The 15,338-nt window shown below is 37.1% G+C and overlaps 2 protein-coding genes across 2 annotated transcripts; one reads left to right on the top strand and one right to left on the bottom strand.

The window, feature by feature from the left end:
• The first annotated feature begins 3,484 nt into the window (after positions 1–3,484).
• LOC118036354 (zinc finger protein SHOOT GRAVITROPISM 5) lies at positions 3,485–6,163 on the top strand. The gene is made up of 3 exons (XM_035042024.2): positions 3,485–3,958; positions 4,125–4,524; positions 5,145–6,163. Exons 1-3 carry the CDS (start codon positions 3,844–3,846, stop codon positions 5,902–5,904), a joined length of 1,275 nt encoding a protein of 424 aa, XP_034897915.1. The 5' UTR covers positions 3,485–3,843; the 3' UTR covers positions 5,905–6,163.
• A 7,934-nt stretch (positions 6,164–14,097) lies between these two features.
• Positions 14,098–15,174, bottom strand: LOC118036353 (serine/threonine-protein kinase BRI1-like 2). The gene has a single exon (XM_035042023.2). It carries the CDS (start codon positions 15,172–15,174, stop codon positions 14,098–14,100), a length of 1,077 nt encoding a protein of 358 aa, XP_034897914.2.
• Positions 15,175–15,338: the final 164 nt, after the last annotated feature.

Raw genomic sequence — 15,338 nt, 5'->3', positions numbered from 1 at the left:
CAAAGAACCAGCCGGCGGCGCCTCCCCTACTGGTTTTGATTTTTTGTTCCCCGGGGTCCTTGGATTTCTCTCTCCAGAACCAGAGTCCAAGGACCCCCTACCATTTCTGATCCCACATTTTACCCCGCCGTTTCCCCTTTCCTAAAAGAAGGCTAAGGCTGCTGCCCCCCCCTGGATTTTTGATCTTCTTCCTCTTGAATCCGTTTCCCACAGCCCCTCTCTCGGCTGCTCACTCCCTCTCCTTCAAAAAAAAAAAAACAGAGACTGGCTCTCATTTCATTCAACAGCCGGCTTTTTTTTCTATTTTTTCTTCACTTTTCCCCGCTGCACCACCATCTCCATCAACGCCGGCCTCCACCTTGACAGCAGCAGATCCAGCCGAAGCCCCCTTTCTCAGCAGCGTTTTCTTCTCCTCTCAATAGCAGCGCCTCCACCCAGATCAACCCGCAGCTCCGGCGCTCCCCAGGTCTTCTCCCCTCAGCCGGAGCTTCCTTTTTCCTGTTGAAGACGACCGCTGCTTCCCCAGTTTGGACCCGTGGGTTTCTTCTCCTCTCAGCCATCGCCTCCTAGTTTCAGCAGCCAACAGACCCACTGCCATCCGAAGAAGGAAACAACAGCGACCCGGGAAGAAAGAAAAAGGAAACAGATCTGAAAGAAGAAGAAGAAGAAGGAGCAGATCGGAGAAGGAAGAAAGAACAAAAAATCAGATCCGAAAACAAAGAAATAAAAGCTTAAAATCGACTGTTTGTGCGTTTGTTTTTGTTGTAGATGATGTGGTTTCTTACCGTCTGCGGGGAGAGAAAAGGAAGAAGAAGCAGAATCCGGCCAACCCTTTTTTTCCGGCGTTCCACGCGCCGCCGCTGTCCAGCACTGTTCACGCGCCTAGCAGCCTTCCCGAGCACTGTTCCTGCGGTTCTGAATGGGTTCCCAGCACTGTTATGGATTGTTTAGGGACTGCTTTGTAATTTTAATGGGTTAATGTAATTTGTTTAGTTTTTTTTTGATTTTTTTGTAATTGATATTTTGTAAATATGGATGTAAAAGAAAAGAAAAAGAAAAGAAAAAGAAAAGAAAAAAGCGAAAATAAAATAGTGAAAGTATATGTGTGTGCTTGTATTTTGTTTTATTTATCTGTATATATTTAAAATGATAAAATTGCAAATTTATTAAAGAAGAAATTTAATATTTGATCGGATCACGGTTAAGAATTATTAACTTATACGTAAGTGATATTTCTAATTTCCGACGAAAAGACAATTATTAAAACTTCTTTAACACCTTAAATTCGCGAAGCAGCTTACCTCAGGTAGGGTGTGTTAGGGGTGCTAATACCTTCCCTAACCACAACCAGTTTCCTTACCCGCGAATCTTTGACAAGACCAGTCCATCCGGTTTCCTAGTAGCCTTCAATAAATTACTAGGTGGCGACTCCAACGAACCAAATTCAAGCAAATGCAACAACGAGAATTAAATCGCCAGCCTATGCCGCGCGCTGATTTTTTTTGGGGTGCGACAATATCCAATACATGAGGGGTCTAATTAGAAATATGTATTTTGGGACTCATATGAGAATTGGGTGATAAATATATGCATGTGTCCCTTCCCCAATTTTTCACACCGTCATGAACACAAGCTTGAAAACCAATTTTTGAAAAACTAATCAACAAAAAAATTGAAATAAAAAATCATTATAAATCTAGAAGGATTCAAATTTAGAGGTGTTTGGATTCGTTGTAATAATTATTTTTAAAAAGTATTTTTTATTTAAAAATATATTAAAATATTTTTTTATCTTTTAAAAATTATTTTTTATATTAAGATATTAATGATAAAAAAATATTAAAAAATAATTTTAAATAAAGAAATAAAATCCAAGAAAACACCATTTTAAAAAACGCAGTTACAAATGCCCCATTAGTTACTGTTAACTTTGTCCGCTTCAAATCTTTCAATTTATGACGATCTTGGAATGCGTAAATCAAGTGATTCTCCTGTTCGTGTTCCTTTTCCTTCTCTCTCTCTCTCTCTCATGCCACTGCACATAAGAAAAAACATCATAATCGAAGATAAATTTATCTTTTTTTACACTAGTTGTTGTATTTGATTATTTATTTATTATCAAAATTATAATTTATAAATGATTTTTTCTTACGAACCGTATCATTAAGATTAGTTTTATTTGATTTGATTTCAAAATAATTCCACTACACATACGAAAAACATCATAATCACAGATAAATATAAGATTTTTAATTAGAGCTCATCAAGGCTCAGTAATTGATAATTTATAAGTTAATACGAGTAAAATAGAAGAATTTGTTATATTTGCGCTTCCATGTTCATGTTTGTCAGTTTGAGAGACTGACTAGCAGGTGGAGGGATCGTGTGATTGATAATTAAAAGTACAAGGTCTTGAGTGAGCAAAATTGAAGTGAAAGGGCTAATTAACATAACTAATTTTCAAGACTTTGGGGACTGGACTTATTTTATCCAATTAACACGAGGAGTGTAGTTGGAAACTATTTTTTCATAAAATATAAAAAAGAAACAAAGGAATAACATATAAAGTATGATCTTGATATGTTTTAGAGGCGGTAGCTTAGCCTCAAGGGCTTAAAAGCGATATGTCCAGACAGACCGCACAAGCAGATTTATGACGAGCGATTCAAAAATCATTCAGAGCTCAGGAATATATCCGATAATTTGGCTTACAAAAAAAAATAATATAGTGTAATTTTATATGGTGTCTAATAGATAATGGAGACTCCCGAGATTTTCTATTTTAATTTTAGGGAGTGGTATGAAAATACTTCCATCTTCACAGAAAATACCCAGTTGATTAAATAAATAATTTTACAATTCTTACTTTTTACAAAGTTATTTTATAATACAGTCTATGCCGCATAATTATTATTCGTCAACATCAGGCTTTTAATAAGAGAGTCTAACAAGTGGATCCACGGCATCGTCTGGCAGATTCCATCAGCTAAAACTAAACTGATCAAGATTTTAAAAGTTATGTTTCGAGTTTTATGGATATTAATATTAATAGTAATTGAAAGTTTACTTGATTATTAATTTTAAAATCTAAGAAAATTAATTAAGGTAAGTGACTGGATTACTGGATTACACGTCAATGTTTTTAAAAAAATTTAAAAGGGAGGCCGACCAATGAGAGGGTTTTAGGCATTAATTAATCTTGGAAAAGTAGATTTTAGGAAAAGGCCACGTGAGGAGGAGGAAAAGAGGTCACGTGCAACAGAGGCCTGGCCTGCATTTATGCATGCAAATTACAGTGTGATATGAATAATGACTGGTTGTATTGTTGCGGAGGGGGATGTTCTTTTGTTTCTGTCCAAATCCTGTGTGTGTGGGCTCAAAGTTTTACGCAATGGTGATTGGGGTCAGCCTCTCTCCTCTCTCTCTCTCTCTCTCTCTCTCTCTCTCTCTCGCTATCTGTAGTAAACTGTAGAGAGAGCTTTATAAACAAGACTTTGCCTCTAACCTTTACCTGCTCAAGGTGGGGGATGGCCGAGTCAATGAAACAAACAACAACAAAACCAAGAAAGCTCATGGCTAAACGAAAAAGCTAAAAAGAAGAAAAGAAAAAGCTTAAAGAAAGTAGATTTCAGAAAGCAAAGAGCTTTTCTTTCCTTCTCCATGTTCGCCCTCTTAACTTTCTCTTTCCCTCTCTCTACCCATTTTCTTTCTTTTATCATCAGTAAAGCTGAAAACCCCACTACACCAAAAAAAAACTTCAACGCCTGTACAGCTAAAGATTGATTTGTTTCACTTCACCTACAACACCATATAGCCACCAAATCCCAAACAAAATCCTCATCCATGCTCGACAGCACCACCACTTCAACTGCTCCATCTCCTTCCTTTGATCCCTTCACAACTTCCGTGGATAATGGGGTCACCAATAAAAGAAAAAGAAAACCTGCAGGCACACCAGGTATTGCTCCAGTGACATAAAAAACAAGAACCACCCGCATATCAAAACTCTCTGTCCTTCGTGTATTCATTTCACTTCTTCTTCTTCTTCTTCTTTGTTTTTCTTTTTTTTTACCAGTTCAATTCATGTATTTTCTTAATTACTCTTTGTTTGTTTTAAAAAATAGATCCAGATGCAGAGGTTGTATCTCTATCGCCCAGGACCCTACTAGAATCAGACAGGTATGTTTGTGAGATCTGCAACCAAGGGTTTCAAAGAGACCAGAACCTTCAAATGCACAGGAGAAGGCACAAGGTGCCATGGAAGCTACTGAAAAGGGAGACACAAGAAGTGAAGAAGAGAGTTTATGTATGCCCAGAGCCAAGCTGCTTACATCATGACCCTTGCCATGCTTTAGGAGATCTTGTAGGCATAAAAAAGCATTTTAGAAGGAAGCATAGTAATCACAAGCAGTGGGTTTGTGAGAAGTGCTCTAAGGGTTACGCGGTTCAGTCTGATTACAAAGCTCACCTCAAGACTTGTGGCACAAGAGGTCATTCTTGTGACTGTGGCCGTGTCTTTTCCAGGTTCTCTTCTATTTGTTCATAATTAACCCTAACAGTACCCCTCTCCCAAGCATAAGAGGGCATGCCTTACCTTTCAAGGAATTTCATGTTATTTTTGGTTTTATGATGATGATCCCACAAGAGCAATTCAGGCCTGTTTTTATTTTACAAGATAAATACATGTGTGGATGTACTAAATCCAAGAATGATTTCCATTCCAGTACTGCATGACTTCATATTTGTCCATGTAAGCGATCTAGGCCAACCAATGTAAGTTGAAGGAGCAGTGCATCACTGCTCACCAAAACAGTTTTCATTGGCTAAATATAAGTAAAACCCAATTACTTATAAAACAGAAACAAACTGTGCGCACTCATTTGCACACACAGCCCACATCCCCACCTTTTTTTAAGGCTATGTACGTGTATTTAATATATCAAACCTAGTTAGTCATATGGTCAATTGTACAGATCATCCTAAATCAATTTTATAATGCTGGTTTCTTAGCATCCCTACACGTCGAAGCCTTAATTATGCCTAGCTGTAATTGACAACTTTGTTTATCAAAAGACATCAAGAATAATCCCACACCATTAAACTTAATTATCACTTTGAATCATTCCAATTTCTTGTCTTTTCAGGGTGGAGAGTTTCATTGAGCACCAGGATGCTTGCACAGTAAGGGGAGCCCAGCCTGAACTACAGACATTGCAGCCGGCCTGCTCATCTAGAACTGCTTCAAGCACCAGCCCTTCAAGTGATGCCAATTTTAACATAGCACCCTTACCAGGGATACCAATGTCAAAGCCAACCGAACAAGTTTACTTGTGCTCGGATAGAAATGATGCTTCTACTTCTAGTCAGCAAGAACATAATCTTGAACTTCAGCTCTTACCATCTTCAAGCAATCACCTACCACAAAACCCTGACGAGCCCCATGCTGCGAATTTGAAGCTTTCAATAGGGTCAAGTGATCATAGTTGCGAAAAGGATGGATCAAACAAGGCCATTGGGGATCCGAGTTGGCATAAAAGCACTTGTAATGAGCCTGCACTCGAAGCAGCAAGGTTAAAAGAGTTTACAAATGAACAGTTGAGGTTGGCTATGACTGAAAAGGCCTTTGCCGAGGAGGCTAGACAACAAGCAAAGAGGCAAATTGAGATGGCTGAACTGGAATTTGCAAATGCAAAGAGGATTAGGCAACAAGCTCAATCTGAACTTGAGAAGGCTCAACTTTTGAAAGAGCAAGCTACAAAGAAATTTAGTTCTACCATAATGCAAGTCACCTGCCAAGTTTGCAAGCAACAATTCCACGCATCAACTGCTGCTGCACCGGCAGACGAGACTTCTCTTGCTATGAGTTACATGTCCTCGGCAACTACTGAAGGGGATGGAGAATGATATCTCAAAAATATCATGCAACTGGATTAAGAAAACCTCTCTTTGTTTTGTTTTTGTTTTTTATATCTGTTAATTTAAATTTTCTGTTATAACTTTTAACCCAAAAAAGAAAACAAAAACGAAGGTTCTCTGGCTGTATAATCAAACTTCGTGTTTTAAACCATTGTTGCTAGTTAACTACATTTGGATGGTGTAACAGTTCATTTGTACTGATTTAATATTTATAAATATCTTCATTTGTTTCAAAGAGAAATGGCTAGCAGGACTTTATTACGAGGTTTCAGTTTTTCTTGAGCAAGATTAATGGGGTTTTCATGTGTTATAGTCCATATATACGCTGTGCAATTTTTACAAGGAGGTTTCAAGGCAGAAGAGGATTCATCTCAGACCACAGAAACTCAATCATATATAACAATATGGCACTACGACAGGATGTGTCGTCATAAATACCACTCACATGAATCTGCATATATATAGCTTCTTAATTATAAGATCGAAATGCATGCTTCAAATTTTTTACATGTACATATAATGCTCCTTTCCTTCTATATTTATTACTAATAACGATGGAGAACTCTCTCCAAAGACACGATCATGAATAACATGGCAGGTTCTATTCTATGCAGCACATACCTAACTTGAGTTATCCTTTTTTCTTCCTGGCTAATAATTAAGTGCTCTGTCATTTGTCATGTGACCGTTGGTTTGAATATAATTTGGATTTGGGTTTGGATTAATACTTAGAGAATAGGTCAATTGTGTCGACAAAAAGTGTAATCATGTGAGGTAGAGAGGGAGCCGACAAAAAAATTGCAGACATGGATCTACAATTCATAAACAGCTTTCAAGGTTGGTAAAACTAAAGCATGCTGCATGCTGAACTGTCTGCATGATCCTTAATTTCTTAGTATGTAAATATGCATGAAAAATGGATTATTAGCAGTGTGCTTCTGATTAAGCCTGGGCGATTAGATTTCTTGGGACCATTATGCAAGTATAAAACTGGAAGAACCGTTCAGAGGCACCATTGACCCGTTTTTCAACCTAAATTCAATTTTGTAGGAGAGATCAATGAGAGAGAAAAAGGATCTTTAAAGAGCGAGAAGGAAAGGCAATGTCATTTTCATTGCATTTGTGTCCCCTTTAAATGGTCAGAAAAACACCATGTTTTTCAGTGCCACAGTTGAAATGGTTGTGCACAGGCACTCGTCCCTCTCAACATAAACAACACACAAGCTCGAAATATTCATCTCTCACTCTCTCTCTTAACACTCACACACACACACTCTCACTTTATCAGAACCAGGAGAGGTGGCAGATTTATTCAACGCTGAAGGGCACAGTCTCTTTTGCATTTAATATAGAGGCCAACCCACCAATGCTTGACTCCCAGTTAAGAGCTAAGAACTGATTTGTAGTGGCTAACAACAAGAAATAAATATATTAATGGCATTATGTGTGTGTGTTAGCTGACTTTGTTTCATAGTTTAAGCCAGAACAAAGGCCAAATGCAGGATGCGCCAAAAGGCTAAAAAGGATTTGCATTGTTTTCGTTGCCTTTTTCTTTCTTTACCGGGGCCACGTGCTCCTCTTTCCCTGCCTCTAAATGCAGCTGCTTCCATTGTTCTGTCCACTTGAAAGATAACCATCGCCAATCGGTGGAGCTTCAGTTATTCTAAATCAGTTTTAGGGCTTGTGTTTTTCACTGCTATTTCTTCTTTTAAGCCTCCTTGTAACCTATAGATTAAATTCAATCCATGGAGTTGTATTATTTTTGTACAGGTTTTGAGAGTATTGATTTGAATTTTAAATAAAATTCAATTAATAAAAAATACCATCTCTTTTTTTCTCTCTGAAAACCCTCTTAATCTTATCCTCACTCTTTTCCATCTCTTCTTCTTCAATAAATGAAGGATTGATATTTAATTCACAATTAAACTGTCTTAGACACTCATCTTATATGAAGAAAGACATTTATGCGCTTGAAATAAACCTGCAACCCGCAACACTTTTTTCCATAGAAAAATGAGTGCTGTACTTTCAGATTTCTCTCCTTTAGATCCTTTTACGGTCAACAATTCCTGTAATTCTTACCCCACTAGACATCACAAATTAACAAGCCATCAATCGAAATATTAGGATCTAGCATGTAATTAATTTAAATAACTAAACTTAATAGCACACAGGTCGTTTGTCAAGATGTCCTTAATTTATGAAGAAGTGATTTAATTTTTGTAGATATATAAATTGATTTAAAGTTCCTCTTTAAATATCGAGCTGTAAGGTATTTTGAAAAATATATATTTTTAAAAAATAAATGTTAAAAATGATGTTTTGAAATTTTTTTATATTGATACATTAAAATAAAAAAAAATTAATTTTGATAATTTTTCAAAACAATAGCAAGTTTAAAAAACATTTAAAAGTGATAACTCTCCCCGTTGTTGAAATCTTAATCATTAAAAAATACACATAACCTAGAATAAGTGCAAAAAAGTTTTAATAACTCCAAATTTATGATTTTATTTTTTATTTCACTTTGCTTTTTCTTCTTCTTCTTCTTCTTTTTCACCTTTGGGTTCTTAACTAGAGTAAGTTCAACGATGAATAATTAATGTTAAGAAAATCCATCCATCAAAAAGACTAAACCTTGAAGAGTCGTTAATTTGTAAAATCCGGGTCCAAAAATAGACAAACTAGGTTGATCTCATGTTGATCAAACACTAACTCGAACGATGTCTTTATTAGTAGCAGAAATAGTAGTGATGATGAACACTAGAAATAGGTAATGGCAGTGGTAGTCGTGTACCCTATGAATGTTGGGGGGAAAGAAAGTAACTTTGTCTCTATGCAATTCCCCATCTTCATTGATAGCATGGAAATAAATCTCTCCCACATGGAATGCAACAGCAGGCAGTGGTGGAAAGGGACTACCCTACCGTGAGAAAGGTACAGCCATGGACACATAGAAGTGGACAAAAATATCCTCATCCACTCTTGCTTTCCGTCTCCAATGCGATGATGGGATCGTGGAGACCCTGGTTTTTTCTAGCAAAAAAGGTTTAAAATCTAACCAGTGTAAAGTGAAAACTAGAACATGAAAATGTTTGTCCAGCTAGGTAAACACCCCCACAATTTCTAGCCAGGTAGGTACTGCGTTTCGTTTCGGGGAAAAAAAACAAACTGGTAACAGCCAGGAGCTGGTGAGTTTTATGTTTTAAGTAAATCATAGCTTAAGTCTCTCTATATTTCTTACAAAGAAGTAATTAATTGATCTCTCATATCTGCAATGACTTCCTGCTGTTCACTTTCCACCATTGAAATGCTACGCTGACACCAATTTTCCAGTCATGCTTGTTCCTGACTTGATGGTGAAATGAAATGTGGTCAAGAGATTAATCGATTGTTTTTCAAAAAAGAATGATTACGTGATTTGTTCCATAAAACAATAAGGACCACTCTACAATTACTCTGATGTCTTATTGCAAATGTGGGTCATCATGTTTGTTCCTTGGAGCTAACAGACAAGCACATCAGACAAAATTAAGGAGCTGAGTTTGGGCTTAATAATTGTTTTGGGCTACACCGATCATACTCTAGCAAAGAAACGAGTAAAGAAGAAAGGAAACACGAAACGATGAGAGTGGAATGGCAACCTCAGCATGGCTCTTGTAAGACGAAAACTGAGCTTAGCACTAACCTAGCTTGGAGCGCCATATCCCATTAGCGAGGCCTGGTAAATTTACAACGTCTTGACCCTCCTCTCCTCTAATATTCGTCTACTCTTTAATGCATGGAGAGGGCCAAGGATCGATGGTATGATTGACGATATACTGCAGAGCACAGGAAACCCATGAGAAGTAGGCTTGCAGAGACAAACCCCGTGTTAAAGAAGTTGTCTCCCTTTGGTCGGATTGCAGAGAGAACTGGGTAGCCGATTCGTGCAGTGAACCTGTCCAGTTGATCTAGGTTTTCCTTCAGGTCGCTAGTTGCACCAAATCCAGCCCCTACCCCATTAGCCAATAAGGATAGTATAACCTGTTCGAGATTCCCAGTACAGCAAAAAAAAAAAAGGTAAAAGGTAAGCCATTGCGTCTTGCGACTTGAGCTTTTTTGAAATGGTTGCTCGAGTCCAAGATCGTAAATAATGTTACATGGAGTCAAAACTGCGAACATTTTACAGCGTGAGAGGTCGAGTGGGCAGTTACTTCAAAAGCAGATTAATTTTTATGGATGGTTGTGGTAGACTATTATTGATTCTATTATTTTTTATACATGCAAACTAATTGCCCACTAAATTAATAAAATCAAGTAAGAATTCCAAATATAAAATCTTGCAGTGGCATGCATGAAAATTGAGTTTTGATACACAACTTAATTTAGTCTATTTTTTTTATATATATATAACACGAGATGTTCGGGTCAGTTTACACACACCACGATTAATTTATGAGTTCATCAAACATCCTGCAAATCCAATAAATAAATAAAATATCACGAGAATGACAGATATGTACCAAAAAAATCGAATCTTAGTATAGAAAAAATAAAAAAATAATAAGTTTTTTTTTTGTTAGTACACGAACTCAAGTGCAAATCATTTCTTTTTTTTTTTTTTTTGATAACGTGGGTGTCCGGGTCAGCTTATGCGCACCACGACTAATCCCACGGCCCACTGAACATCCTGCAAGCCCTAGTGAGCAGGTAAGACACCGCGGGGGTGACAGGGATACCGCACAGGGAGGACTCAGTAGAAACAGGAAAGGAGCAAACTTTCCAGCCCCATTACCACTGGGACTCGAACCTAGGTTTGAAGGAAGGAAAGCTGCTCCCTCCCACCGCTGAGCCACGCCCCTGTTGGTAGTGCAAATCATTTCTAATTGAAAAGGTTGTGGGCATTGTGGCTACATTTTGATGGGATATATATTACGTACCTCTAGGATGCAAGAAAAACCACCAAACGTTGTGTAGAACATTTCGCAAATCTTATTTTGCCATGATTTCTCTTAATAATTAAAAGAAAGAAAGAAAGAAAATAACTAAATAAAGAATGGTTAAAATTAACTTAATGTTTTATGCTCGGTGGAAAGTCATATTTCAAATGAAACGATCAACTGTATGAGAATTGTTGGGAGAAACCGAGACACGTCTTTTTGTTTATTTACATAAAAAATTCTATAAAAAAATTATAGTAAAAAAAAAACCCCGTTAAATCCGAGTCATTCACTTAGTTTTAAATAGCTTGAGTTAAGGCAATATAACTATCCTTAATATACTATATATCAAAATAATCATATTACAGAACCCACCTATAAAAAGTCATAAAATAATATATACTGAGATCCACCAAATCAATCAATCAAATGTTCTTCATCCGAGTTCATAGAACTCGATCGGTCTTTGTGATAACTTTTCTCGTTTTTTCTCTGTTTTCAAAATTCTTTTATGTTTGGGTTTTTTTTTTTTTTTTTTGTGAAAATGTCATTAATTGATATGTTATATATATCATTATTTTTTTATTTTTAAAATTTTAAACAAATAAATTTATTTATTATTGTAGGTAAGAAAATATATGATTTAATGCTTTTATACGTATAAAAATAAAAAATCAAACAATCTATGAGACAGAGTGTTTTCCTTTTTTTTCATTTGAATAGACCACCAGTTCGCCAAAGTGGCTTATGGGTCGAATCAATATATTTTCTTGCGCCTCTGGCCAAGTCTCAACCAACACCTAATTAACATATCAGCACTAATTAATAAATTGGAACGAACAAATACATAACAAATAAGCACAAACCTTATCGCCAAAGAAGTCGAAGTTAAAGCAGGCTGACATGGTTAATCACGCGTTTCCCCAAGCTTACATGGTGGATTGGATCACATTTGCAGAAAGCATGAAATATCCATATGAAAATCTAAAACCCAAGCCAAAAGCTAGCTAGCAATTAGAGAGGTATCAGAGGGCAGAGTTTTTCCTCACCGATCGATAGGCATATATATTCTTGAAGCGAAGATGCAAGGTCTCTAAATGTTGCAGTGTCCGTTGCAAGAACAGTGAGAGACGCCAAGAGAAAAATCAACGTAAAGGCTCTCACTAAAAGGGCTGTTATTGGCAAGGCTTTGGAAGCCTGGGCTGCAGGCTGACACATTGTTTAAAAAAAAAAAAAAAACTAAGTATGATGAACACATGCATTAACTAATGCTGGCTAGCTAGCTATATTGCCTGGTTTTTACGGAGATATTGTTTTTGTCCCTGTCGTGAAAACAAGAGAAATAGTAGCTTCGTTAGAAACGAAGGATTCTTGGTTTTCTTACAAGAGAACGCCTTATGGATGCTTCCTTAATTAATTTGCATTGAGTCTCCACCTTTGATTTATCTATACGTATTCAGTGACAAGTTTAAAAAAGTAGCCCTCGCTTCTCCTAATTAATTTTTCCATACATCCTTATCAGACATGTACCATGTTAAATATATCTAAGAGTACGTATTTATCAGAGAAATTGCGTTGAAATTAAGTTTGCAGTGGCTCACAAGCAATCGACATTTCTCATTAATTTATCCCTCATTTCTCTGCTGTACCCAGGGGCGTTTTAATCTTTCTGTTTAGTTTAAAAAAATATTAAATTAATGGTTTTTTTAATATTTTTTAATAATTTTAATATGTTACTGTAAAAAATAAAAAAAAATCTAAAAAACATTAAAAACACCCTAAGCTATAATACTAAATACACACTGCTACCAATATATCATTTTGAGGTTCGGGATGTAGCTAAGAAGTGCATCATTTTAAAGTTAATGGGAGAGCTAAAGGTGATTAAATAAAAAAAAACAATTATTTTCTCATGTCACATTAATTTTGAATACAATAATATCCTTAAAATAAGAGGAAAGAAGTAATAGATAGTTGTTTTTACTTGTATGATCACCCACTAGCTATAATCATTTTCATCCATTTTGAATTAATGATGATTCAAATTAACCCAGTACGTATTTTGTTGATATTTCTTATATAAATATATATTTTTTATTTCCAATGCTAAATCTAGCTAGCAAAACCAATAAAATAAAATAAAAAGTAATTCTAATTATCGATATGATACCAGAAATATATTTATCTTATATTATCCTTCAATTAGAGTTTTTAAAATTTATTTATCCACGTGATCAAATTTGAGAGAAAATAAGATGAGAGAATCCCAATTCAAAACGTCATCGTGCTGTAAGGAGCTAAAAGGACGAGGTAGAAAACAAAGTAAATGACTGATATGATGGTAGTGCAAATCTGTCATGGAAATGGCTCCTTTTTCTTCTTTCTTTTTTGCCGCTTTCGTTTTTTCTTTTCTCATCAGTGTGGACATTAGGAAAGCAATCAATCAGAAATTATGTTAATAGATAGAAGATGAAACCAAGCTGCCTCCGAGCAACACCCAACAAGTCGAGTCCGCATGATTGCGAGCCAAGATTTCAAGAACATTGATGGGCCCATTGGGCCATGAGCTAATCAAAAGTGGAAACCCTCTGCCCTCTCATTTCTTAAATCCCCGAATTACAGAGGTGACCAGGGTTTCTAGCAAGCATTTCCTTACATAATCTAATCATGAACAGGGTGTTGATAGCTTTGAGTTCAAGTCATTGTGATCGAGTGGCATCAAGTTGTTCGTTTGACAGATATCCACATTTCACAATTGACCCAATTATGGCATTTCTTTTTTTTTGAAATTGACTATATTACTGGCAGTGACAGACTGACAGGGTACTAGATGGTGATGGTGATGGCTGATCCGATTTTTCCTTGCACAAAGTTTCCATATCAGAAGATCTATCATTGTCAACAACAGGCTCTTGTAAGAGAGCAATTCTTCATGTTGTTTGCATGTACAGGGTGGGGATCCCATGTTTTAGGATGTTAATCTTCAGAACTGGGAACGGGGAAGGTAAACAGATGGATGCAGAAATTTAAGGATTATGAAGGTTGGTTGGCAGATGTCAGGATATCTGGCTCTATACATTGTCTTGCATTTCATGAGGAAGAGACCAAAGATGTGATCATAATCTCTGTTAGGCACTAATCAACAAAACAAAATTAAAACATTTTCAAATTAGATACAAGAAAATTCTTGAAACCTTAGCATAAGATATTGAAAACCTTATCTTCTTACACTATATGATCCACAAACAATACACAATGTTCAACCACTGTTGCTGCTTCCATTGGCTGATCCAGGCATCAGCTCTCTCAACATGGCCACCACTTGCAACATGCTAGGCCGCTTGGAAGGAAAATCATCAACACACTGCAATGATATTTCCAAATACCTGACCATTTCTTTAACTTCTTCTGCCTCAGCTTCATCAGTTCCTTTAGTCACAGAGAGAAATTCTGGGTCTATCACTTCCATCTGTTTCCCTTCTCTTACCTTCATTTTCACCCAACCCACCAAGTTAGTGTCTCCAAAATCCTCTTTATCTGTGGGGCGTTTTCCTGTCAGGAGTTCCAGTAGTACAACACCAAACGAATAGACATCTCCTTTTGCAGTGCACCGAAAACTTTGGTAGTACTCCGGCGGCACATACCCCGGCGTTCCTGCTAGTGTGCTTACACTAAGATGAGTGTCAAGTGCACTTATGAGCCTTGCCATTCCAAAATCTGAAACTCTTGCTTCCATTTCGTGGTCCAACAGAACATTGCTCGACTTCATGTCTCGGTGAATAATGTGTGGGATGCAATTGTGGTGTAAGAAACAAAGTCCCTTGGCTGCACCTCTGGCAATCTTTTTCCTTTCATCCCAAGTTAGAATCCGTCTGTCTCGTGCTCTTCCTCTTCCATGTAGCATTTCCTCGAGACTTCCAAACTCCATGAATTCATACACAAGCAGTCTCTCCTCACCAATTTTGCAATATCCAAGAAGAGGAACAAGGTTCCTATGCTTTATCTTCCCTAGAGTTTCCATTTCGGCCATGAACTCTCGATCACCCTGGCAGCTTAATCTTATCAGTTTCTTGATTGCAACACTAGAACCATCCTTCAATGTGGCCTTAAACACCTCTCCAAACCCACCACACCCAATAAGGCTGGCTGCAGAGAAGCCATTGGTGGCCTCAATGAGCTGAGAAAACTTGAGCTTCCTCAGCTGCCTCTGAAATGTAGCAACGTTGATGCTTAATGGTTCTTTCTCTTTGTCAATCTTCCATGTTGTAGCAGCATGAGATGCTTGCAGACTATTAAGCATCTTGACCTCCTCTGCTTCCTTGTGCCTCACACGCATCGCTATCGCCCACACAACCAAAATGCACAGGGAAGCAATGGAGATGAGGATCCCTAAGACAATGCTATTAGCCCACGATGTAGCTGAACTCTTTCTACCTCCTCTGCCACCATCTGGGACTGGATTAGATGCTGCATGACTATTTCCGCTCCCACACGGGTTCA

The sequence above is a fragment of the Populus alba genome, chromosome 8, assembly GCF_005239225.2.
Source record: "Populus alba chromosome 8, ASM523922v2, whole genome shotgun sequence".
NCBI classification, from domain to species: Eukaryota; Viridiplantae; Streptophyta; class Magnoliopsida; order Malpighiales; family Salicaceae; genus Populus; species Populus alba.
This window is presented reverse-complemented; position numbering and strand designations above follow the sequence as displayed.

What these genes read in the sequence shown, in the direction of transcription:
- LOC118036353 (XM_035042023.2), bottom strand. Translation starts at nt 15,174, where the DNA reads ATGCGTGTGAGGCACAAGGAAGCAGAGGAGGTCAAGATGCTTAATAGT.
- LOC118036354 (XM_035042024.2), top strand. Translation starts at nt 3,844, where the DNA reads ATGCTCGACAGCACCACCACTTCAACTGCTCCATCTCCTTCCTTTGAT. An exon ending in AAAACCTGCAGGCACACCAG is followed by an intron (nt 3,959 to 4,124) that starts GTATTGCTCCAG and finishes TTTAAAAAATAG; the next exon opens with ATCCAGATGCAGAGGTTGTA. An exon ending in TGTGGCCGTGTCTTTTCCAG is followed by an intron (nt 4,525 to 5,144) that starts GTTCTCTTCTAT and finishes TTGTCTTTTCAG; the next exon opens with GGTGGAGAGTTTCATTGAGC.